The sequence below is a fragment of the Barbus barbus genome (genome assembly GCF_936440315.1).
Source record: "Barbus barbus genome assembly, chromosome: 35".
In the NCBI taxonomy this organism is placed as follows: Eukaryota; Metazoa; Chordata; class Actinopteri; order Cypriniformes; family Cyprinidae; genus Barbus; species Barbus barbus.
In genome coordinates this window covers 14,375,146-14,402,238 of record NC_136763.1, presented here as the reverse complement: position 1 = coordinate 14,402,238, position 27,093 = coordinate 14,375,146, and the positions used below count along the sequence as shown (strand labels likewise).

Genomic DNA, 27,093 nt, shown 5'->3' with positions numbered 1-27,093 from the left:
TAAAAACCTTAATTATGGTTTATTTCTAACAAATAAGTTCTTGTTAAAAACTAACCAAAATTAAAAATATTTTGCTTATAATTTCTACACAGGAGAGACTTGGTGTTGTTTCCCCAAAAAAAAGGGAAATATATCGGCATCGGTCAAAATTATTTGTAAAGCTATCGGCATATCAGATATCGGCAAAATCCAATAATTTGTGCATCCCTAATTTATATTTATATAGATGCAGTATTATATATTTTAATATAATATATTAATATATTTAATATAATATTAAATATTTATATTTATACGCACAAACACACACACCCCACAGAAAATGTAATTTATGACAATATTTCACTATAAAAACATACCTTTGAAAAATATAAACCATAAAACATATTTAAATTATTATTTTGGAAAAAAAATTCCCTATATTATTAATTTCTTTCCTCTACCTTATGAACCTAAATAAAGAAAATAGTCTGATTTGGTTGAGTAAAGTGGGCACCAATTCAGCAGAAATCAAAAGTCTTTAAATGTACACAAGCTAATGACCTTCTGCCTGTAATGTGTGTTCAGCTTAAGACTGTTCGTGAACTTGAGGAGTTACACAGGTAGAACAGTTTGCTCGTATAATAATTGGCATACCGTAGTGTAGTTACATTATCTTAAAGTTCAAAGCAAACCTGAACTGATGTGGAGGAGAAACTGGTCTCTTTGAGCCTACACTCGCATGGTGTGTACAGAAAGAAATCAAAATGAAAAACACTTTGATACATTGGAACACCTAAAATGGCTCCAAGTAATTTGTGCTAGCACATCAGAATACAGATGAGGCATAAGCTTGGCTCATCTCCTCTCCCTCAACATCAGATCAGCGCAAACCTGAGCATGTTTGTGGATGGGGGAACAAAGAGAGACCACATATTAAGAGAAAAACAAAGAGCAGTGATAAATTGCTTCATTAAAAAAGCATTAGTAGATGTGTGACCCAGTCAGACAAGCTGTGTTCCTGCTGCATGGCCCATAGCAACAGTGCAGTGAAGTACCTCATTTCCAATGCTGAAATTCCTGCTGATATCTTATACCTGATGACTGCATTCTGTGGGGCGGATTTGGACTAATCACTAGGCCTGTATCTTTGCCAATATTCTTCATTTACAGCCAAAAAGAGCTTGTCTGTTAGCAGTTATACTGTAAACACAGTAAGAATACATGATATTAAAATTCTGGCTCAGATATAAAGATTTAAAAAAAGAGTGTCAGATTTGATCTAAATACAAAAAAAATAATAATAAATAAACACAGCAAATAGAAAACAGCAATTAAATACCCAATACTGGCCAGTATATCCAATAATTAAATGTAAAAAAAATAAACTTCATTAAAAAGAAAAAATGTATAAAAATATACAAAAATTGATGAAAATAAACAGATAAATAAAACAAATAAATGCATTGATAAGAAAAATAAACTGATAAATAGCTAAATAAATAAGTAAACAAAAGACTGATGTGCTAAGCACTCAGAAAAGGAATGACAACCATATAGACTCCCCATTAATGCAGGTACTCAACATTTGTGGTTAGTAATGAATTAAAAGCCACTGAATAGCTATCATAAAAAAGCGGTTCAGTCTCAAATGAAATGATGTGAATGATGTAAAAGGCACAGAGAGTCTTGTCCATGGTAAAGAACAGTGAGATAAAGTTACAATCTTGTAGAAAAGATATTCTACTTGTCAGACTTTTGTGATCAGAGTTGATGGGAAAATAGATACCTATAAAAGTTTTGGTTTGGAGGAAATGTGTGTGGTATACTGCGATGAAGGGAAAGTTTAATTATGCTGAAGAGAGACACACCTAAATATCACTCTTACGTCCATAAATTTACAAAAGATGAAGGTAGCTGTCTTTTTTTTGGCAGCCAATACTTTTTCCAGTCTGCAGCACAAAGCAATATTCAACAACAAGACATTTGATGGTGTTTGAATGCTAAGTGAGGATGGTAAATGTCATATTCTTCTCACAATCCCACAATTCTGTATTCTTCGCTAACTCAATTTCACAGCTAGCCATTGTTCAAACTTAACTATAAACCAAGGTGGATTAAACAAGTATCCAGCTGGATATCAAGTAAGGAAGTGAGCCAGAAAGCCACGTAGCGGTCAGTAACTGTAATCAAGAACCGGCCTAACAGAGGCAGGAAACAAAGCAGGCCTTAAAACAAAGAAAAAATCTGTTTCCTCTCCTGACCCAAGGGACTTCTCAGACTTCCAATACCTCAGTTTCAATTGTTTTTTATTTAGGCTGGGTTTATTTTGAGGAACTGCTGCCCTTTACTCTTTATTTATTGATTTTTAAATTGAGGATATGAATATGCTTTTGTTGATGTACAAGGCTTTTTATAGCTCCTTGCTTATTCTGTGCATTTCTAAACCTTTCTATATTTTGGATCCTATTTACAAGCAACATAAAAGCCAAGACATGTGGAAATGCAAGATAGATTATAATTATTATACAGGCACCTGTGGTATCTCATGAAACGGTCTCTAGACTGAAGTGTGCCATATGGAAATTAACACAAAGCAGAAAACAACATGCCGAAGCATGTGGTCAACTGTGTGTTAAAACGTCATGTGTTTGCAATTATTAAAAGTCTGGTTAAGAAGGGGGAGGGGGAGGAAAACACCAAAAACCAATGTGTCATATTTCATCCTGAATAACAAACATCATTTCAGGGGTTGCGAGAAAAAGTAGGAGTGAGCAGGCCAAGAAAAAAGAACAATAGAAGAACAGAGACTGCTTTGGTCCTGCAGGTCTACACAATGCTCTTATTGTGAGTCCAGAACCACAGCAGATCTGGAAAGAAAGGAGAAGGAGAAAGGAGAAGGAGAAAGAAAAGACACCAGTCCTCTCTAAAGACTGTGATCCTGACTCATGTTGCACATTCCTACAGGTCTCAGGTCTGTTGTTGTGCTAGACGTGGACTCTGTTCTCACAGCGGCCGGGCTTAAATGAGTGGAGGAACTGAAACATCCTTTGGGCAAAAAAATGCTTCCTCTTTTTAGCAACTTCTTTTCTCGAAGACACTCCACAGAGTCAAGAAGATTATGTTGACTAAGTGCGATGTGATGAACTGGCATTCTAAATTTGCATAGCAGACAAGCTGATGGAGGAATGTGTTCGTTGGTGAAATGCAAACATCAGCATATATACCACTAGATTTATTCAAAACCGAGTCACTGTTCAAGCTGACAAAGAGCTAAAGACATCTTAAAGACACAGTTCACCCAAATTTTTTTAAATCTGTCATTATTTACTTTGTTACTTTCTTTCAAGGGAAACAAACACACAGTAACTGAGGACCAACTAGGGGTGGGCGATCTGCCAATTTTATATCTTGATCGATCTTGAAGATCTGCTTTTCAAGCGAATCGTTGAGATTGTGATCTTTTATTTCCTCATAATAATGTTAAAACTACAGCAATGACTCAAATTAGATCACGCGTCTCTATCACGTGTCTTTCATGCGTGTGACATATTTAAAAAACTCAAACTCAAATTTGTTTCAGTTTCCATTTGTGCCTCATGCCGTTCCATTCCATTAAAGTGCTGCGCTGTGGCCTCTCCAAAACTTAACACCCAAATCAGTCCAATCATGTAATGTGACAGTCGTGCTTTATTTTAAAAAGAGTTATTAAAAGCGCATTAACTGCAACTGACACGGTTCCCCAGCTGCATTCTGTACACACACTCCGAGGCGGAGCTGAACACGAACAAGCAAAGTAAACTGGGGTTTCAGGTGCGCACATAAATGGAAAAGTATACACAAAAATGTCAAAAATGTCTTTGTGAGTATTTACATAGAGACAGTCAGTTATGTCTTAAGTGAACATAAACAATTGGGGAAATTATAATTTTTTTTTAATAATTTGGATGTGTGTCAGTATATTAGACCCGTGCATTTCGTCTCAAAGCCTAATGCAAATACCTGCTGCTGTCTGTGTCATTAATATTAATCAAACAACAAAAGACAGAGAAAATCACTCACTGCTCTTGCCTGAATCACTTTATAAATTAATAAGAATGAACGTAGATTTGATTTGATTCATGCAATGATGCAGTGTTTTAAAGTTTAACTCAGGCTTTAATGAGCATTTTGGTTATTTAATGCAATACTGTTTTTAAATTGGTCAAATAGATAAGTCATAGGCTTTTTCCTGTCTGGATATTCTCAATAGTACATCTCAATATTGGGAAGATCCCGATTCAGATTGTGATTTTGTGTGACAAGTTATTTTGGGACGATCACCTAATACCAACTCAAAAAAGACAAACAAGCACAATAAAAGCATCATAAAAGTGGTCCATATGGCTACGTTCACACTCTCAGTTTTTGGGATTGACAACCGCATTTTCTTTACAGATGTGAGTCACGAAATGTTTTGTTCACACAGTCGCTTACAGTCGTGTTAAGAATACTGTCTGTATGAACGCGCAATGGGAGTCAAGCCTGTATTCCTTACCTGTAACCATAGCGACAGTGACCAAAGTAAAATCAAAGATGGCGACGTCCATAAAACTGAAAGTCTTATCACTTTCTGAGTCCAATCGAGCCGCGAATTCTATCGTCAAATCTTCATTAACCAACAGCAGCTTTTAAATTTGGGTGGAGTAAGTCGCACACAAAACACAAAACTGACAGGAGCGGCTCCGGTGGAAAACTGATGCACAAGCGCGCATCTAAATAACCGAACTGTGTGTAAACGTAACCGTATTAAGGACTCAAATACAGGACTGACAACCGTATTCTGCTGCTGTGTGAACGTGGCCTATGATTTATTAACTATATTCCAAACGTTCAGAAGCCAAATAATAGCTTTGTGCATGAAATACACTAAGAAAAAGAGCCATATGGGCTTCAAAAGAAATGAGGGTAAATGATGACATAATTTGTTTTTGTATTCATCAAACTGCTTCTTTTAAGGTGAAGTGTGCAATTTTTGTACAACTACAGGGCTGCCTTTAGTTGTGCAAAAATTGCACACTTCACTTTCCACCTCGTGGAAATCCAACAGCCTCAAAGGAGGAACTAATGGAAAACAGCCATGTCTGTGACAAGCAATCCATAATTAGCACTTGTTAAAAGGTAAACCCTTCCTGTCTGTCATCCTCCAATCAGGACAGCCGACTTAAGGGAGTACATCCAAATTCTGCACTTTGACCTCTTTCATTTGATCCCCTCTTTAAATTTAAAAACTGAGTAAATGCTCCGGATCTTAGAGTTAACATCGCCAATTGGCACGTGTTCTCCTGCCAAGCAGAATGCAAAAGTGCAAAAAAACCAAGATTGCCCATTTCAGTCAGACAAAGAAGTAGATGGAAGATAAAATGTAAATGGTTTTCCACTTTGCAGGCTCTCTCCAACCCTCCCCCACACCTTCCCTTGGATGAACGCCGGGAAAGTGCTTGATGACTTTACCATGCCTGTTTGAAGGTCTTCTGGACTTCAGGACATTTAACACGGACTGACAGAGAAATCACATTATTTAGTCCAGCGTTACCCATCAGGGAGATGAGCCACGAAAATGAGAATGCGTGTATGAATTGCATGCTTGCTACTATATAGAGAAACGAAAAGGAAGTTGGAAATAGCTGGTCCCTGAGCATGCCTGTAAGTGGAAGCAGGTTCATGAGAGCAGTTAAACAGAGCAAGCACCTTCCCTTGATCTTCATCTGCATGTTTCTGATCCAGTCAGAGTTTTTACATTCAGATTGGGATTCACCTGGTGTTCATTTGTTGAGAAGCACAGTGGAAGACTAATTAGAGGGAACAGAAAGTTGATACAGCCATTTTCATTTCCACAGTAAATTATGCTGATGCAGTGCAAACAGTTTAATGAGAGTTTTAAGGAGTGTGATTTCGATCCCATTCCTTCCTATTCTATGCCAGGTAACAGTTTGTGTGTCTAACCATGTGCATCCAGCGGGATCAGGCATCTGTTATCAATTATGGCCTTTCTGTTGCGTTTACAAACATTACGCTCTGTCTGTCCATTGGTGTACTGAGGGAACCGAAAATTTCTCCTGCATCTAAAGGGAAAGAGGCATTTAGTACTTAACAGATGTTGGAAATACAGATGATTCATTGGTTAAAGAGCTCTCAATGTTAAAAACTTAGATCTGGACCAGATCAACAAGGTATCCTGATTACAGCAGAGACCTTCACCCTGATCCAGGTCAACTCCCTCAGGGCTGGTCCTCTGACAGGAAGTCAAAAAATCAGGGTTGAGTTTCCAATTCAAAAGCACACAATAGCAACAATGCATGTGTGTTGTGCACTGTCTCCCCCTCTTTCCTCTCTTCTTCTTCCTTAAACAAACATCCTTCCTGGGGAAGATTATTTCAGATCAAGTCAGCATTTCCACATAAAGTACATTTACATACTGTATTCTAGCGCCGCATTGGGCACACCATCCATTCCACAGACTCATTAAGCGCTAAAGTGAAGCGACTTGGCCGGAGCGGGAGCCACGGATCAATGCTGGCCTGTTCTAATTGAGACACGCTCGTTATGGGAAGGGTATTAAAAAGGGCAAGAAGAGATTAGTGGAAACGTAACGATTCGTTGCAGCTGCAGCGTAGGTAAACAAAGGCTGATGCAGAGCTTTTCATTTAAATACATCCTTCAAAGCAATATCTAACTAAAATTGTCAAAAGCAAAGAATGCTATTTCTCCAATATAGGATCACAATGAGACCAATTCTGTCAATAGTCATATAAAAATCTTTATGCATTTAATAAGCTTGGTCTATATATTGATCGCTAATGTTAACACATATTCATGTTGATGTCTTTCATTGGATCAGCCTCTGAATCTTTCAGTCTCCTCGACCAATCAATTTCTCACCCTGTCTGCTCAACGCTCCAGATGTGTGAAAATACAAAAACACTGCTAAAGAAACCAAGATTTTTCTCATTCCCATTCCATCTTTTCTTGCCAGATAAAGCCGAATAACAGCTGCTCGGGTTGTGAAGACTTCACTATTTCGCTTGTCAGCAGAAACACATGCTGTTGCAGAATTAGAAATGTGCAGTCAAAGAGTGAGATCGAGAACAAAGAAGATGAAATCAAAAGCAACGGTCTGTTTGGGCCTTGAAACTGGATGAACGTGGTTCATTACTGACATTTAAACAGGGAAATGTGAGAAACTCTGCCGAAATATGTTTAGAGGGAAAATGTTAGCAGGCTTTGCACCCTCCCCCAAAAAACAGCATCAGCACTTCAAACAGAATTCAACAGTGACCTACATACATAGGCGTCAAGATACTATTAAAATTAATTTATCTACAAAAATTGCCTGACCTAATCTATTTTGCACTATACGGTTTCTCTACCATCTATAAATTACAGGAACTAATGCCATATGAATGAAGAAAATGTTTGTGTTTAAAGCTTCATTAAAACAATCTGTCCAAACACTTCTGGTTCTCTTTCTATTGTTAAAACACATCAGGCACCGCACATAAATAGGGGCAAAGCATCTAGGCTTTTTTTTTATTACCAATGCCAATTAGAGCAGTCAATCATTTTGTTTCCCCACAGCTTCAGAAAGCTCTTACATGCATAGTCACTTTTCAATTGCTTGACAGGCTCACTTCCCATGTCTGAGGGATTATAGCTACATTATCCAATCCTTCCAACCAGCTGTGGTGAAAAACAGCTGTATATTTCCCGCAAATCCTTGGAAACTCAAGCCCATTCTTCCATCTCCTTCAGTACTTTCAGGTAAGAGAAGCTCTTACCTGAGCCTTTGAATTGATTTCTTTATAAAAGATCAGAATGGAGAACCCGAGGTATTGAGATTTGCAAACAAGAGTCAGAATGTTGCAATTCTGTTTGTCTGAAGCCAATGTATTCACTGGTTTTTAATAGTTTAAGATACCAGCAACAACTCCAGGGCATTGGGTATAAGAACATGATTTCAATGGAAAAACTGTATGTTTCGCATCAAGCTGATGTTAATCAATGATAATCCAGTTAGAACTGTACGTAGCTTTGATGTGTCTCTCTCTGACTTCTCCAGTTTCAGATTTTCCCCTCACGTCTGGTTGCCTCAGCACAGAAATGGATCACCAAGCAATTACTGCTTCCTCTTCTGCCACTAATTTATGACAGATTATTTAGCCAAATCAGCGATGTTTCACTAGGCATGGCTGCTTTCGAAATCTAGGCCATTTTTCAGCGTGCGCCCTTGCAATTCCTGAGAGAAGAAATCATGCTTATTATTGTTTCTTTCCAGATCCTGTCAGCTCAAGATTATTGAGCAAACTGATCTACAAGCATTTTTTTTCCAGGCATGGCAAAGTAATAGGGATTTGCTTGTGAGGGAGGATAGGGGTTCAAATTGGCAAGAGAAAGTGATATGACACAGCATCCAGAGAGAGGAGCTGGAGGAGGAACAATAGTGTAAAATTAATATCAGGTTTATAGATTTACATTTATTTTATAAACTGAAACACAGTCTCTTTTTGCACAAGAGCAGATCAGTGTGTTGGGAATTAGATTTCTTGGGGATGTGAATGCAATTATGATTCAATTTTGCAGTTCTGTAAAAAACACTAAAGAAAACGGATATAAATTTATCAACTTAAAGGCTGCTAAAAATGACAACTGTCGGTATTGACAATATTTGGAATGGTTTTTTTTAATATTTTTTTTTAAAGACAGCAGCTCAGATTGAAAATGAATGTATAAAATATTGATTTAGTTATTTTAATTATACTAGATTTTTTACTTATTTTAAATGATATTATAATACGTTGGGCTAACCGAAACTTGTCATAGCGCTTGCATATTGTTGAGCTTTTGTTGGTTTTGATGACTTCTATTGTCCTCATTGGTAAGTCACTTTGGATAAATGCGTCTGCTAAATAACTAAATATAAATGTTAATGTAAATATTGCAGCTCTCTAGTGGGCCCTGGCCCATTTAGAGGAAAACCTGTGAGCTGAGCATAACCATAAGAGTTTATATTCAGCAACTGTAATGATTTTTCACTGACTTAAGATTTCATCTCAAGATTTCCATTACATTTGGGAGGGGAAATCACATTTAAAAATTCCAATTTCCCTACTGCTGAACTAAACTAACAATCAGCTAAGATGGCTTGATTGTCCTAGTTGGTTTAAGATGGTCTCCCAGCCTCATTACCTATAAAAACTGACCAAAACCCTTCTATAACCAGCCAAAAGACCATGCTGAGACACACACACAACTATCAAAGGCTGGTTTGAACTGTTTTAGCTATTCCCATGCAAAACTTGCATTTAGACACCCTAAACCAGGCTCTGGTTCTGCGTAGCAATATTTGTATGTCACAATGACCTACTTGAATGTAAACTCCCATAGATGAGTAACTCTCTAGATGAGCTCTAACTGGCTCTTATTAATGAAGATTTTCCCCACAGTCAGCAGCAACAGGCAAGGGCTGCTCAATTGTTTTATTCAAGTGCCAGTAACCGGGCAAATACACAAAAGAGCAGGCACACATAACGGCGTGAATAACATGACAGGGAGCTAATGAAGTGAATCATTCAATTCGTCTTTCAATTAATAACAGCTTCGTTTTACTTCATCAGACAGATGTTTCTATGGGAACGGTGTTCTGAAATATTTGGTGTCTGAGATTTTCGGTGACGCTGGGCGGAGCATACATGAATAGTCATGAGTTTCCTGTTTCGCGTTAAAGCGCCACTGAAAATATTGACTGTTTTCAGAATAAGAAACGCTTCAAAGTGTGATGAAGTTCAGCAGGTATTCAGGCTACTGTTAATTTAGGCACAGTAGTTTGTAGATTGTGTCGTATGTTTAATTATTACAGCTATTCATTTGTTGATGTGCCTGAGGATACAATCCAACTTACTGAGCCAACAAACATTTTTGTTTATGTACCTAATTTATTTTGACAATCTTTAAAACTGTTAATAACTGATATAAATTTATCTTTGATGTTGTTGACATCATAAAGTTTCAGTTGTGATCATTCTGTGGTGTTTCTTATTGTTTGCTCAGTTGGTAGCTTATATAACATCAACCCAACTTTAGTAATAAATTCATGTTTTTGTAATACATTTAAATTGTAATATAAACATTCTTAACACAGTGTTCCAAATGGTTAGAAACATGGTGTGATGATAAAAGATAAAGTCATTATGTGGCTATTTAGCATTTATGAATACAATAAAGACAGCAGGTTATTTTGGTTCTAGTTTTAAATCGCAAATGTGTGTATAGAAAAGACAATATAACCTAACCCCTCCTGACTGAATGGCTAGATGACAGAGACCAGTGGTGCACACTGCTGGTTTGTTTCACTCTATGGTGTCTGTTGTTCTATTACACTATAAGAGAGTGGATTTTTTCCTTTAAGATTGAAAGTTAAATTCAATGTCTTGCCAGGTAATATATCCTCAGGAAGGAAAGATCATTTATTTAAACTCATGCACAGACGCATACATTGCACAGATGCGTGAAGACCTGGGTCTATGCCTTTTGAATGAATCAGGGTTTTTTTATTATATAAAAAAGGGATGATGTATTACATGTGATAAAGAATATAATGTCACCTTGATTACCTTCCATAGAACCTCTGGATAACCTGTGCCTGGCTTGTGGAGAACAATATCCCCACACACCAGACTCAAGGTAGACACTTGGGTATGTTAGATTATTATTATTATTATATATAAACACTACAGTGTATTTTAAAGTTGCACTACCAACAAAACTTTAAAAGACCCTGGAAAGGGTTTATAACACATGTTAAAGGCATATCCTAATGACAGGCAGGCAAATTAATTGCTGTAATCATGAAATCAAATATAACATATGCAATCTACAAACTATTGTGCTCATATGAACAAAACTTCAAAAGCTAAAAAAAGGCTAAATGAGCGCCACTGTCGCTGAAACATAATTACATTACGTCAAACTTTCTGTGCTGTGATGATCCTAGTGCACTGATATTTTCAGTGGCGCTTTAACGCGAAACAGGAAACTCGTGAATATTCATGTATGCTCCGCCCAGCGTCACCGAAAATCTCAGACACCGAATATTTAACACCGGAATCCCTCTAGTGATACAAAAACACGCGTTGCGTTACAATACTACTCAAAAAATTAGAAAACATAACCTAAGCTTCCAAAGTTACACTTTACACAGCGTTGGATGAATAAAACTGATACAGCCATAAGCGAACTGTCACCAAGCATCACACCTTTACTTCAGTCACGCTCAGTGGTGCCAAGCCACAACAGTTTTCGGTCAGATAAAACTCAAAACGGCTTTAAACGTGTTGCCACGTCCCTGACCTACTGTAAAACATCTATGTCAACTAACCTCACATGTTTAAAACAAAATGATTGAACACCGCACCACACCACACCAGCTCGTATTGAGACACGCAGTGCAAAAGAAAACGCCCTGCCTTGTCTATACGTAACGTTACAACCTACACAAGCTGACTGAAGGAAACAAAAACAGCACAAACGTCTCATAAATAACACACCAACTCAGTTTTTAATAGTAAAAACCAGGTTAAAAGATTTGAGTTAGTATCTATTGACAATATCGCTTCTCACACAGGCCAGTGACTGACTGCCCGATCGCACATCTATCATTCTGGACACATTGCCACATGTGGAGAAGAGCTAGCATCGTTTCCTCACAAAGTCAAATAAACAACGGGTTTCTCGGCGTTTGCAACACTTGTGCTCCTACATACACATTGTAACCTATCCATCAAAAAACACAATGGTAGCCGTGGAAGAATGCGACATATTTCACTTACCTTTAACTTGCGTTTCATATTCGGCGATAATCTCCTTGTCCTTTCGAAATTTAGCCGGGGACGTCATATTGATCAAGTCCTGTCACAGCGAGAAACACCGCAGAACAATAGCCTCTTCGCCCGCACTTCGTCTACAGATATCCAGTGAATATAGGGGATGGAAAGCAGTGGATGGGTATTGTCTCAATCACGCCGCATTATTAGTTGGAGCTGCAGTTGGCTTCCTATGTTGAATATGTCCGTGACAACACGCGAGGATATGAAGCCAAAAAGAAGAGTTTCATCCCACCCTTCATTCACACAGGATCCAGACGCAGCGCCTTCAAAAGTTTCAGCCTTCCTCCTCCGGCGGTCAGACGTGTGAGTGAGTGAGGCTAGAGAGGCTCCTCAGTGCTGGACGAAGGCATGGATTAGACTTCCCAGCATCACACTACACACACACACACACACACACACACACACGAATCAGAATTGTAAAGACTAGTTCCTTCCAGTAAACTTCCTCAAAATATTTTCGTTTTCTCATTCAACCTCATTAAAGCTCCTCTTTACAATGTCTGAACAATGTAAACTGACGCATATTAAATAACAAAATGTGAAGAGGAAATCTGATATTATTGACATTTCACAATTTTTAGTAGGCTAACGTTACTCCATGATAAAAAATAAAAACGTTGCCATATTTCATAATAGTAACAGTCACATAACAATATGACATCAATTAAACACGCATAGTATCATGCATTCTGACATGCTGCCATTTATGATTTTATTTTTAATCTAAGAGATACACCTCCAGTGCACTGCACACATAAGAGGATTGGGTTAAAGAGCACTTTAGCACTCATATCATGTAAAACACGTTTAAGGCTGCCAAACCTGAAGACTGCAGGGTTGTTGAGCACTTTAAATCTCTATAGTCCTAAAATGAAAGAGGCTATGAGGAACGTGATGTGAAAAGCAGAGAGGCCCCTGGTGACTCTGAATAGTTCAGGCAGGGCTTTCCTTAAGTAGACTCCTGTATTTCATCCGGAGGATCGCGGAGGTTTCTCTAATGCCTAATGCGCCCGTATCACATACTGTTGAACTGAGTCGATCATACCTTAAAAGGCGATTTTCATGTCTAAAATCGAGTTTCATTTACCAGATTTCTCCCTCAAGACTTTGCTGCTGCGCTATTCTCTGAATTTTCCCAAACTCAAACCCCGCCTATATTCATGGAAGAGAAAGAACAACCCCTCTCTATTGTCATTGGTTACAACACACGAACACGACATGAATCTATCAACTTGGCAAAAGATACATTTCTGAGGCATTAAGACGGTTTTATTTCATACGTCCATTGCATGCCGCAGATTTTAAAGGCTTCAGTAAATTAAATCACTATATATATTTACAAAGTGCCTTTTTACAGCCTTCCTTTTTACTGTTGGTTTGTTTTTTCCTTTTAATTTATATCGTCGATGTTCATAACAATAAGATTAATAATCATCAGAAATTATTTTTGTCTATGTGTTTATTCTTTTTTAATTTTTTGGACGATGTCTGATTCGTGAATGAATCCTTGCGAGTCGGATCTTTTCAATGAATCAGATGGTTCACAAATTTTCATTCACAAAGATTCATTCACGAAGAATTCTCCAGTCGGTCCAACAAGCTATGCAAACTAAGTGAAAATTATGTTTTGCTTAAAAAAAGGTGAGAATTTATGCGCTCGTCCTATATGAGAAAAAAATACTTTCCATACTTATGAATCCCATGGTGTATCCTCGATCAGGAGGCACCTCGCACCTCACCTTTTTGCAGTGCATTTAATGAATATAGTGCTCATGTTTGATTTTCAGGTTACTCGCTAGCTACAGAACAGACTAGCCAGAAAACATGGAATCATCAATTTGAAATTGCCAACAACTGAACTGAATCTCTTGCAGGGATGGTTTGAACAAATGAATAGAACATGGAAAAGCATATATATTTATATATATTTATTTATTTACATATATATATTTATTATAAAATAATAAATATTTCAAATGCAAATTATTTGTAAGTTTTAAATAACTTTGTGTTTAATGAGCTGAATCACTGCTGCAATAAACTATCCTAAAATGCATAGCATTAATAAACAAACTTAATAATAATATTGAATCAAAATAAACAGCAATATGTACCTATATGGTATTTTTGGAACATGTTATCCACCACAACGGGATGTCAGGGACCACGTTATGATAATTGAATCACTGAACACGTTTTGAACCAGTTCTTTGCCAACGACTCGTTCGAAAGAACCGACTTGCAGAAACGATTCGGACTTCCCCTCCCTAGTGGTTTTGTGGTTTGCGGAAAGGCACTGCAACCAATCATCTAAGGAATTTGAGCTGAGCCAATCATGTGTGAGATATGGTAATTTAGAACCAATCAGCGTTAGAGATCGGGCTGTTTGAAAATCTTTCAGGAAGTGTATATCCGCTCGGACGCGGACGTAAACAAACATAGCTTAGAAAACTAAACCCCGTTGTGACTGTAGAGAGATTGTACAGTAGTACAATGTGTTTCTCTGCCGCCTAGATCTAGAACGATCTGATATCCGGTGACAGGTAAGAATGGTTTTATGGCATGCTTAGTGACAAACTAGATCATATTTTAGTTGGCTAGCTAGCTCTCTGATGAAAAAGGCACAGATTTTCGTAGCCTCTTCTAACAGAAGCGTAAAATGAGCTGTCATTACACCCATAATATCAATGTGAAGGGCTTTTCTGTTTTTGTGATCAATAGACTCTAACTTGGAAATACTGCTAACGTATTAACTTCCAGGTGCAAACAGGCTACAGCTAACTAGACAGGTGCAGGTTAAACATCTGCTGCAGGTGCTGACTCTTTGTTATAATTTCAACAGGAACCGGAGCTTGTTCGGAGATTTACTTGAGAAGATCTCAACTCAACAATGTCTACTTCAAATTTCAAGAATAAGTGTGTGACGCAAGTCAACTGTATATACTGTGACAGTCTGCTGTGCATGAGAGGGATGAAAGCAGTACTTTTGGCTGATACGGAAATAGAGCTGTTCTCAACCGACATACCACCAAATAGGTGAGGTATCCGTGATCAGACTTCACATTTATAAACGTGGTCGTCATGTTCTTTTTGTTTGATCCTTTTAATAGTCTGCGTTTTCCCCCCCATTTAGGACAGTTGATTTTGTGGCAAGCTGCTATTCCACTGAAAGCTGCAAATGCAAATTAAGAGACATTGCTTGTTTGAAATGGTAAAGAAGTCTTTAGAACTACTATCTCATAGTTTTTACTCGTATTGTTTAGGATAACAAGAGAATGGAATTATAAATTTTATTGATAACAGATATGGTAATATACAGTACCGTTCAAAAATTTGGGGTCAGTAATTTCTTAGGAAATTAATATTTTTATTCTGCGAGGATGCATAAAATTGATCAAAAGCAACAAAGTCATGGATAATGTTACAAAAGGTTTCTTTTAACTTTCTATTCATAAAATAAATGAAATGTTTCTCAGTTTCCACAAAATAATGCAGCACAGCTGTTTTCAACATGAATAATAAGAAATGTTTATTAACCAATACATATTAGAATAATTTTCAGCATTGAAAATTCAGCAGAATTCAAAAATTCAGCTTTTGCCATCACAAGAACAAATCGCAGATGCTTTTTACAATAAAAAAGTTATTTTTAAAAGTTGTAATAGTGTTTCACATTTTTACCCCTCCTTTCACATTAAAAATATTACCAGACTTAAAATTTTGAATGGTAGTGTATTATCCTTTTTTTAATTTTCACTGCAGCATGTTTAGACTTGTAGGTTGGCATCAAACTTGTTTAGGTAATGTTCAGTCCATTGTTAACACTGAGCCATTTGCTGTTCTGTTTCATTTTGTCTCACAAAGCATTTGAATCAGGTGTTTTTGTTTGTCTCTCTCTGGCTCTTTCTGCACATTCAGTGGGAATGTTGTGGGATATCACGTGGTGGCCCCATGCAAGCCCTGCTTGCTGTCCTGCAACAATGGTCATTTCTGGATGTTCAACAGTGAGGCTGTGTCCACCATCAACAGACTGGATGCAACAGGTTTGGGACGTCTGATGCAAAAACACTGTCTATGCCCTCTGCTTATGGTCCGACAGCATTGCTAACATTGTTTCAAAGATTATCTGCTCATAGCCATAAAAAAAAAAACTCTCAGTGAGAGTTTTTTTTTTATTTAGCAAGGATTCATTAAATTGATCAAAAATGACAGTAAAGAAAATAATTGTTTAAAATAAATGCTGTTCTTTTTTTAGCAAAGCGTTTCCGAAAATATATTAAGCAGCACATCTGTTTTCAATGTTGATAATAAGAAATGTTTTGTTGAGCAGCAATTCAGCATATTAGGATGATTTCTGATGGATCATGTGATACTGAAGACTGAACTAATGATGCTGAAAATTCAGCTTTGCCATCACAGGAATAAATTACATTTTAGTATATATAAAAAACAAACATTTGTTTTAAATTGTAATAATAATTCATAAATTTTAGTGTTTTCTATGTTTTTAATCAAATAAAAGCCTCCATATTGAGCAGAAAACTTATCTCAAAGACGTAAAATCTTACAGACCATAACTTTTGAACGTTAGTGTAAAGATCATATTTCAGACATAAGTTAATAAATGTTTCAAAAATAAATAATACAAGTCTGTCTCTTTCATAGGGCAGAACCTGCTGCTGTGGGGAGATCTTCCAGAACTGGAGGGCAGTGATGACGAGAGCCTGGACAGTCTCTCAGAAGAAGAGTACCTCAGATAGAAACGCACACATCTAAAGGAAGTAGACTCCGACGGTAGCAAACTAGTTTACTTTCATTCACACAAGTCTCCGTTTAAAGCACATTGTCTTGTCTTTAGCTGACTGGGAATAGGCAAAAGAAAAAAGGTCTTTACCATCCCAGCTTGATTTAAATGCATTTTCTTTCTGCATCCTCTCAGATTAATTTCAGTATGTCAGAGTGCCACTACCAAAGAGATGTTTCTGTTTTCTTTGCTTTACGGTTGCAGTAGCACAAAACATGATGATTGGATTTAAAGATTTACAACGTTATCCTCATATGTCTTTATACAACATTCACAAATGGATCAGACTGTTAAAGATTATCCAGTAGTGTTATTTTGAGGTGTTAATGCAGTTTTTGGGAGGCAACCAAATGAGATAGATAGATAGCAAAATAAAATGCTCGTTCCACAAGTCTAGGTGGTTTTATAGGAAGGAAATGACTGACATTTACCATGTTTTAATGGTTTACCAGTATATTTGTCTAATTCAATTGAATGTCACATAAACTCCCCTGAAGATGGATATCAATTGGTAAATTTATTCTAAACAAGGTTCATCCCTGCATAATATTGTCTTTCATTTGATTATTTTCTGTTTTCAAATTTTGCTCTTTTCACGACTTTGACATTTGAAGTGGCACAAAATGACTTGGCAGCTTTGAGTAGAGTATTTAGGTCTCAGCTCATTTGGCATTTCAACAACTTTAATTTATCATTATGGAACTTTGCATGGCACACTCTTTTCAATTAATGCTGTTTCATTATTCCAGTTATGTTTCACTGTTTGTCACCAGGGCAATCATGAAAAACGACAGAACGAAATCTGCACTTAATTACTGTAAATTCTGCATGACACCGTGTGACAAACTGGACAAAGCATTTTTAAGCTTTCTGATTTTTTATTTTTTTTTTCCTATGGAGGTAACAAAATGATTTGCAACTTCCATTTCTTTTGCTTTCTAAAGACATGATAGTCGCTCAGTAGCTGTTTACCATTTCACTGTGTAATGATATGATTTTCACAGATCATTTTTAAATATTTGAAAAATATGAAGGCTATTATGCCCCACTGTAAACGTCTTAGCACAACATTTTACGTCATGCTGTACTGAAAGTTGCATTTTAAGTCAAAATAACAGCAACAAGAGTAAACAACCACTATTGTGATAGCTTTCAGGTGTAGCATTTTTAGGGGTTGGCTCTTTTATGCCTTGAAGCGATCTTTAGTATGCATCTATGACCAAAATAAAATGGCGAAAAATGTTTGCATTTTAACTTATTAACAGAGGATTTATGTGATTTATCTGTTTTGAATGTATTTATTAACAGACATGATACTGTATTTATACTGACGTGATTTCATTTGCGCCATGTGGGGATGAAAAAAAAACATTTGTATACTTTTGATCTGCACTGACAATATGTTGTTGGTTTAAACTTTGGGTTATTTTGTATGCTGAATGTCTTGATATTAAATTTTTAATGTGGATGTGCCTGTGTATGTTTCCTTTTACTGTAATTTAATAACACTGTAATTTTAAACCGTTTTGAACATTCATCCTTTTGTTTTACATTGCATGTCAGATCAAAACCTACACAAGTATTGTATTTGAACAAAAATACAATAAAAACAGTAATATTGTGAAATATGATTACAATAAGATAATTCTATATTGTAATATATTAAATTGTCATTTATTCCTGTAATGGCAAAACTGAATTTTCATGATTACTCTAGTCTTCAGTGTCACACGATCCTTCAGAAATCATTCTAATATGCTGATTTGCTGCTTAAGAAACAAATTATCAAAATTGAAAACAGTTGTCCTGTTTTAATATTTTTGTGGAAAGTGTAATTCTTTTGTTACTAATTAAGACAAAGAAAAATATTATACCTTTATTTCAACCACTATATTTATTTTGAAGTATAATAGAGAAAATGGTCAGAACCAGACGAGAAGAACAATTGTCAGAAAAGTGACAAAAACTCTAGCTACATGCTGACACAGATGCAGAGCTGTTTTGTTGAAATGACATGAACAATCTCTGGTATTTCTCAGATTCACCTCTGAGTGGCTAGACAGATTAAAAAAGCCTACAGTAAGTGAGACCAACAATTCACTAGAAACCAGCGAAAGCATACACACATCCAGGAAACACCTTCATCATGATCTGGGGTTTTGTTTTTGTTTTGTTTTTAGCAAGAACTTTTTTTTTTTTGGCATTAAGGTTAACAGATAGAACCAAAACAGTCAAATGACTGTGCATATAGAACAAAGATTCATTTTCCAGCAGAACTATGACACAAAGCAGCAACTATGAAAGAATTCATTTGAATAAACAAGGCTGGACTGACCCAGATTTAAATTTAAATAAAATCCTGTATGACCTGAACATTGTACTTCACAGACATTCTCCATTAAATGTAGGCTGATTTATTAATGTCTGGAAGTTTAAATTAATAAATAAATCAAACATTCAAACAAAGTTTGCGGAACAGATTTGGAGAAATTCAACATTACATCACTGACGGCACCCATTCACTACAGAGTATCCACTGCTGAGCAAGTGATGTAGTGCTAAATTTTTCCAAATTTGTTCTGATGAAAAAGCAAACTCATCTACATCTTGGAGTATATTTTCAGCAAATTTTTATATTTGGGTAAACTATTCCTTTTATAAATTTAACCATCATATTGCATAAATAATGCATTTGAAATGTCAAAATATTGTATCTGTCTTCCATCAGGCCAAAATCCATGCCCATAATCTCAAATGAGCAAATGTTATTGCCCATAAAAGGAAGATATGGGAATGTTTTAATAATTCTTGGAATCAACATATGCTATTTTAGCAACCCAAAACCGCATCCACAAATAAGTTATTTTCCACTTGAGAATAAACTCATTTTTCTCTGGAAAATGCTGACTTGCTTTAGCTGTGATAACTTGTAATAACTGTTCAGACACAGCTTGAGCAACTCCTTTCAGTTTTTCAGACCTATCTATCAAAACAGCCTTTGCCTTTATAAACACCTCCACCTCCACACCTCAATAAATAAATCATTTGTCAGAACGCTTGTCCCTAATCCAGCGGCCCTTTGTATGTGTGCACACCTCCTGACAAACACAGCTGATAACATGTAATGATACCATAAAAAATGTTTAGTCCTGCCACTTTCAGCAACATGCTAATGGTTAAAATCACATGTTGTCAAAGATGAGACTGGCTTGTGTGTTGAATCTAAATTGACATTTTATTGGAGCCAAAACACTATGAAAATAAAACTGCACTCTTTAAAAAAAAGGTTCCAAAAGGGGGATTTTCACAGCGATGTCATAGAGGAACTATTTTGATTCCTTTCAGTGAACAGTTCTTAAAATAACCTTTATATACAATATATATATATATATATATATATATATATATATATATATATATATATATGGGTGTATATGGAGTATGGATGGAGTACATTTATTTTACATTTTGGTATATAAATTTAAAATTAGTTTGAATGTGTTTTGTACGATCTGCTCATGCCCCTGGATTATGCCTTTATGGAGACATTTTACCTACAAATCATATGTTTTTGTATGATTCAGATTATACAGATTCATATAAAATTGCACATTGTGCAATACTTACACCTATTCTTGAGACTGGGTTGGGTAAGAACATGTCAAAACAAAAATAAGCGATAAACAATTTTATGTTCTAAGAACATTTTCCGACAACATTTCCAAAGAGTTATGAAAAAGTGTGGTGGTCAAAGAACATCCTATTTATGTTACTTCAAGAACATTTTATTTGTAACTTTGAGATAACCTTTACTGAATGTTAGCCAAAATTCTGTTTACTTCTGATTCTGATTAAAGGAGACAGTATAGTAGTTTAACAGATAAATATGATTAAATTATTTCAGTTTCAGAAACCATAATGTAAATGGTTAATCCACTAAACACTCAGTTAAGTATGAACAAAAACTTTTTTTTTTCTTTTTTTGCAAAATGATTCATCCCTATTAAAGATGAGATCTACAACTGCACAATCACAACGAGGACTGCCAAAGCAGACAGCTCAAGGCATACCTGATGGAACTTACAAAAAAAGTAAATACTGGCATTTATCCCATGTATATTTGTTTAAACATGCAAATAGAGATTCAGCAATCAAGGCTAATTTAGCATGCGGTGTCGCCTCAACATGTAGGCTACAATCAGAATAGGTACCTACTAAATCATTTTATACTAGGTGTGTGAAAGTATGGGGGTTGGTTTGGGCGTCACTGACAGGGTCTTCTATTATTACTCACTGACAAGGCCTGTCAATCTTAAAGAATGTCTCGAGTCTCGAGTCACCTTAAGAATATAGGGGACCTGAAAAGGTCTGTCAGTGGTTGTGAGAAATGTCTGATTTTGAATGGAGTGTTGTCCACAGGGAGATCAGGAATGTCTGTGAAAGGTCAAAACTGATTAAATATGTCTTGTATAGAGGAGAGAACAGTGCGTAGAGCTCACTGGCAGATAAAGGTGTGAATATTAAAGTGTTAAATGGGTTACTCAAAAGCAGTGCTGAGAAGGTTGCTTTATATAAATATAATTTTATATAAAAATAATATAAATATAAAATATAAAAGGTTACAGATTACAAGTTACACTATTTAATATGTAATAAGCAGTGTAACTATTTCAATTACTTTATTCAAGTAATGTAACTGATTACATTTGATTAGGCTACTTTTTTATACTTTCCGAAAATTCTAATCAATGTTTTCAACAGTTTGAAACATTTAAACCAGGCAGGGTTAACCTTACAGTATAGTGCTCAACACTGATTACTGTTCAATTTTCTAAATCCTTCTTCACTTGAATTAAGATTATAATCATTTCATTTTAAAGCACAGCAACCACAAAATCAGACTTTAGCACCTATTTTTACTTTGAGACCGTTCTGATATTAAATACAGGCTTAAAATCATAAATAACAAGATATAGTTTAATAGCTTTAATAATGTTTTTGAAATTAAATATTTGCATAGCTATGACAGGAAACACTGGCATCTAACAATGCCTTGGGAAAAAACTGTTAATATAAAAAAATAAAGCATATGCACAAACCTAAATAGGAAATAAAACAGTTATTGAATAAGCATGTGTCATTTTCTGTGTCCTAAGCTCCAGAAAAATTGGTGTCTCTTATTTTAAAGCAGTCAATGCAATTTATGAAAGAAATCAATCACACACACACACACACACACACACACACACACACAAATGATTATTGTTAGACTATTTACATGGAAAAAGTTGTCCTAAAGATGGCAAGAGATGCAGATATTTCGTCATTACATTTAGAAGCTACCACGTAAATATTAGTAGGCCTAAATGTGAGATATGGTATTTTTGTCGTGCATACAGGAGAGTGATCATGGTCATGCTGTCCTGTGACAAGATGTGGATTTAATCAGGTCAGTAACTAGAAATTTAAAACAATTTTTGTGCTATTTATTGTAATATGAGTGTAATATTTTTATACACTGTAAATATAAACATGGGTTTTGTCTGGTGAGTCTTTTCAGCAGTGCCTATACATGGTAAATGGCTCCATCTGCTGGTTATTCATAACATGCAGTTTTGTCTTCACCAATACTTTGTCCAACCTGAAGGATAGATGTATAAACCTAATTTTGTGCATTAAAACTAGAGTTTATTATTGTCAATATTATACACGGTATTTTGATATAACTGATTCTTCAGTGGCAGTTAGGCAAATATTATGGGAAGAAAGCCTCAGTGACCATTCACTTGCATATTTTAGTTGTCGTTGAATGTGAATGACAACTGAGGCTTTCCTTCTGTCTGACTTCTCTTTTAATGTTAAAAACTTATAGGTTTGGATGGGTAAACGTGACAGATTTAATTTTTTGGGTGAGCAACTGTATTTCATTTGGGGCTAAATAGTTGCAGTTGGGCACTGGCCACAAGAAGGCGCAATGATACAAGGATTCAGGAAAAAAAGCTTAGTAGCTGAACCATCGATCCTCTAGTAGCCTACATTTTTTGTCTTTGTAGATCAGAATTAAGGAGCGTTGTTTTGGTCTGCAGCTCGTTCCAGAGTTATTTGTTGTAGGCTTTGTAGACTTTATGATAATATGAGATTATTTTTGTTATGTGTTTTAGCAGTTTAAATGCCCCTACATATTTTCCACTCTTTCTTAGGCTTTAAACATTGTACAGGTGATCAGCAAAATGACAATGTATTTGGTATTTGTAAAATTAATGTGGACTATTGATAATACTGAATATATTTTAGCTCACGCGAAATTAAGTGCGCTTCTTGAAATACACAGCGCGATTACAAGAAGAAAAGGCTGGAGTATTTTTGCAAGAGCTTTTTGTTTTTACTGCGTTTTTGAAGGCTGTAATTAATTTTCTGAAGTGACATAACGTCTGTCCATCTTTTGCTTACAAATCCCCATTTAAATCAATGAAATGCCACTCAGTCGTTGTGTATAAGAGAACGCTATTTTGAAGTTACATCCGGAGATATTTAACTGTATTGTGTCGCATTGTCTATTTTTTGGAAATGTAATATCCAAATTTTAACCATCCGAATCGCTGTTTATAGTAGTATTTTATATTTCGCTTTTAATAAGACACGTGTTCGTGCTGAAATGAATTGACTTTGAACTGTATAACCCTGAGCGTTACAGTGAATCCAAATAGTTTTTAGTCATTTTGTGCTGGAATTATTATTTTTTTAAGTCTAAAATCTAAAGTAGGCTAATCTAGCAACGAGAAATGCCACAAGCCACATTTTGTTTTAGATTGTATTTTTTTTGTAAAAAAAAATAGCCTATATGACAGATATGCACTTCTAGTTTTGCAAGCTGTACAAATGATTATGTAATATTACTGATTTATATATTTAGAAAATTAATTAATTGCTGTTTTCCAACAGAAAATGCATTTGTTTCCCTTAAAAAAATATTGCTTTTATTTTCAGTTCTGTAGTTATACCATTTACCTCGAGGACTGTGGTCTTTATACCAAGTCAATGTCTGTATTAACCATGATAAAAAAAGCATATCAATGTTATAATTCTTTGTATTGATCAGCTTGATTATACAGATTTTCTTGTGAACCTCAATCATTATGTATTCAGTAAATTGAATTAATCTTCCTTATCCAATGCCATGGGAATATTTAAAGAACCTGATCCTAATTCTGATCTTATTGATCCAAAATGATCAACACAATGTTTGAACAGTATAGCAGCAGCAGTGGATGCAGTAGATGGAACCTAAATGTCACTGTATTTCTGATGGCCTTCTGTTTTAACATTTTATTCTGCTCCCTAAGAATAATGTAGTGCTAATCTCAGCAGATGCTCTCCTTTATCTAAACAAACCTTTAATACTGCAGCACCGTTTTGTAATTAAAGGGCTAACAGGAGGTAGGGGGCTTGGTTTCTTGTGAAGGGGGTTGAGTCTGTCGGTCACATCTGTGCATTTGAATGTATCATGAATATGCATCTCTTAACCTGGAGCATTTGAGCTGTGGTTGGTCAGTGGATCCTTCCGATTAATGCAAGTTTTGTCTAATATATGTATGACTTCAACTGCTGAGCTTTTCCCGAATACCCCAGATATTATTTTTATAGCCTATACAATAGTATAGCGTTTTAGATATTCAACGTTAAATGATTAAATGTGATTAAAACTACAGCTATTTATTAGTTATGCTACTTTTGTTTGGTCAGCCTTTTTTGTTTTTGTGATTGTTTGTTTTCAAAGGCAGGACTTTTAATTAATTTACTTTTCAGCCTGAGTAAAATGAACAGGACAAGATCTTACTCATAGTAGAATTAAGTCTAATTTGAACACAGCAGTATATAGTTAACCTTCAGAAAATTTCCACAGGGCTTTCATTAGTTGAAAAGTATTAAATCCATTTTCATAAAATTCTTACTCTCTTCATAAGAGGGTAAAATAATCCTCGCTAATCACAATTTAATAAAACTTGTCATATTTTGCTGTACATTTGGTATTTCCATTTCTGGTTCCCAATAGTCTGAGTCGGGCTAAATGTACTGAAATGTGCAGCATTCACATCTGCTTTCAAGCCTTCAGAGTAAGGGCAAAAAAATAAAAAATAAATAAAAGTAAAACACCACATTTATATATATAAATTCTCCAGTATATTTATATATATATAAATTCTCCAACTCTGCATTCTCCAGTTTTAATTGAATATGTGGCCAATGTACTAAAACCTTCATTTAAAAGCAAATTAATGCAAATTTCACAAGGACAGCGGAGGTGGCAAAGTGATTTTTTTTTAGCTAATTTGCTAAAGAACTTAATATTGAGACCTTCAGTTTTAGATGACCTCAAATAGTATAAAATGAGATATGCATAATTTGTCTTTTTCAGGAAATTATACTGTAAAAGCGTTGAAATGCTTTGATTGCATTGTTGCAGTCGATTCAATATATTTTAATTGTAGCAAAGGTCGTTGTTTTAGAGTGGTATTGCGATTTGAAAAAAATGTCAAGATTTTCCATCCCTGACAAATGCACTCTCGACAGTGATTGGCCATTTATATGTTCCTCCTGTCTGTTTAATTGTTTTGAAGTTTGTGTGTACCCCTTTAAGAAGGGAGCTCTTTGCAGCTGAAGAATTTGCTCTCCTGTCGCTGTGAATGGGGCCCGGGCAGGAGCTTAGCGAGGGGCCCAATGTTTTGTTCTGTTACACTTCAATAGGGCGTCAAGCAGGGTTTGGGCCTGACAGCCTGTGGATTAAAGGCTCTTACCAGAATCTGTTCGCCCCACCCCCTGACCCGCGCACTCCAACAATAGCCTGAAAGAAACACATTCTTAACTCTTCAAGTACTAAGTTGTAATTTGCAGGTGGCTATAGCCTACCAAGTCCCTCTAGTCCGAGACGATAAGGGTTATGGAGAAAAAAAGGAGAGGCAAGAGGGTGTTAGTCATAGCCCACCTCCTTTTTTTTACCCGCTTTAGCTTTCATATACGTTTAAAAATGTAAATTAATTTCCCGTCGATCTGAAAATCAAACTAATGATCTTGCAGAACTTGAAGTGCGTCATTGGACGATAGACTTGAATTCAGAAAGGTACATTGTGTTTTTCTAATCCCTGCTATCTTTCCAAATTGTAAAAGATACACTGGATGTCAACAGTTTGGGGTTAGCGAAGCAGCCGTTGTTAACAATAACCAGATGCCTGTTCCGAGCAAACAGCGATGCTCCCAGGGGCTGTAGCGATGACAAACATTTGTTGTTGCCTTCTGTTTTGACAGCACTTCCGAACCCTGGAGCCAGGAAGAAACAGACTTTTGTTTGCTAAATATTTGACACTAGAGATCTAGATGGTAATAAAACCAAGCCAAAAAATAGAAAGAAAGAAAAAAAAAATTCTTATAGTTACTATTCTTATTCAATAAGAATTTTTAAGGTTCGAATGTGTTTAATCTAGATGCACCACTAGGTGGAGCTATTTGAAAGTTCCTCAGCAGGAACACAAGTGCACAGGTGATGGGTATGTGAAGTTTGTGTAAGACTTTCTGGGTTCTTCTAAGTGAACGTTTTTATCTAAATGTTTACATGTTGGTTCAACATGCAGCGTGGAAGTTGGAAGATAAAAGCAGTTCTCAATCATTCATCGTATCAGCTAAATTCGTTATAAACACGACTAAAAATGACCTAACAATAGCTCTTTTTGGTCACGTCAATCAGAGTATTTTTCCACTGTGCTAAAATAATGCTCCTCAGAGTGTTGCTCTCCAGAAGCTCTCTTGTGGTTCAGCAGAGAGGAGTCAGCTGGGTCAAGCCTCGCTCATCCTTATAGTCCCGGCTGGGTGTGTAACACCAGACTACATCTGGCCAATGATTCAGAGTGTCAAGAGTTCACACTGCATACTCGCGCACACACACACTGTGGGCCGATTCACGACCCTGCCACTCTTTCTTTGTGGTCAGATGATCGGTTTGATCACCCTTATTTAAATTGTTTTTACACTGAATGCTCTGTTCATTCATTTTCATATGCTCTATAACCTCCGCTTCGAGTGGTCCGGGTCCAGGCCTGAAGGGAGTCAAGGGACCCAAGCAAAATGTTTTTATTTATGGAAAAAATGGCATTGCTGACATTGCGTATTGGCTCTAATTCCATGCGTGGTCAATGGTGTTTTTGAAAATTTCTCCTTAAAGTGGCAGCCTTTCAAGAGCAGCCGCCTTTCCCCCTCCGTTTTCCTGTCACCAGTAACAGAACACAGATGTGACATGGGGTAGCAATTCCACCTCTATTTGTTTTAGGGCTGATCGAGTTATTTAAAATGTTTGCAGTCCTGAAATGGGCTAGGGAGGGAGAGCTGGGCTGTGTACAC

General features: G+C 36.1%; 2 protein-coding genes across 4 annotated transcripts in view; one reads left to right on the top strand and one right to left on the bottom strand.

The window, feature by feature from the left end:
* LOC306855030 (SLIT-ROBO Rho GTPase-activating protein 2) overlaps window positions 1–13,060 on the bottom strand; it is a 112,741-nt gene extending 99,681 nt beyond the window's left edge. For both annotated transcript variants that reach the window (XM_079393415.1, XM_079393413.1), the window contains exons 1-2: window positions 12,723–13,060; window positions 11,844–12,273 (exon numbers count right to left, since the gene is read on the bottom strand). In XM_079393415.1, coding sequence (XP_079249541.1) covers window positions 11,844–11,910 — 67 coding nt within the window. In that variant the 5' untranslated portion in view covers window positions 11,911–12,273; window positions 12,723–13,060. The remainder of the gene's footprint in view (window positions 1–11,843; window positions 12,274–12,722) is intronic.
* Window positions 13,061–14,141: 1,081 nt separating this feature from the next.
* On the top strand, window positions 14,142–18,171 carry LOC306854734 (protein FAM72A-like). Of its 2 annotated transcripts, XM_079392976.1 has the most exons (5): window positions 14,142–14,443; window positions 14,743–14,936; window positions 15,034–15,111; window positions 15,819–15,943; window positions 16,566–18,171. In XM_079392976.1, the coding sequence occupies exons 2-5, from the start codon at window positions 14,791–14,793 to the stop codon at window positions 16,658–16,660; spliced, it is 444 nt and encodes a 147-aa protein (XP_079249102.1). In that variant the 5' UTR covers window positions 14,142–14,443; window positions 14,743–14,790; the 3' UTR covers window positions 16,661–18,171. The 2 variants fall into 2 exon arrangements, with proteins under 2 accessions (XP_079249102.1, XP_079249103.1); XM_079392977.1 differs by lacking the exon at window positions 15,034–15,111 and having other exon boundaries at window positions 14,315–14,443.
* The last annotated feature ends 8,922 nt before the right edge of the window (window positions 18,172–27,093 follow it).

Coding starts and splice junctions, on each gene's coding strand:
- LOC306854734 (XM_079392976.1), top strand. CDS start 14,791: ATGTCTACTTCAAATTTCAAGAATAAGTGTGTGACGCAAGTCAACTGT. Junction 14,937..15,033: donor ACCGACATACCACCAAATAG/GTGAGGTATCCG, acceptor CCCCCCATTTAG/GACAGTTGATTTTGTGGCAA. Junction 15,112..15,818: donor GACATTGCTTGTTTGAAATG/GTAAAGAAGTCT, acceptor CTGCACATTCAG/TGGGAATGTTGTGGGATATC.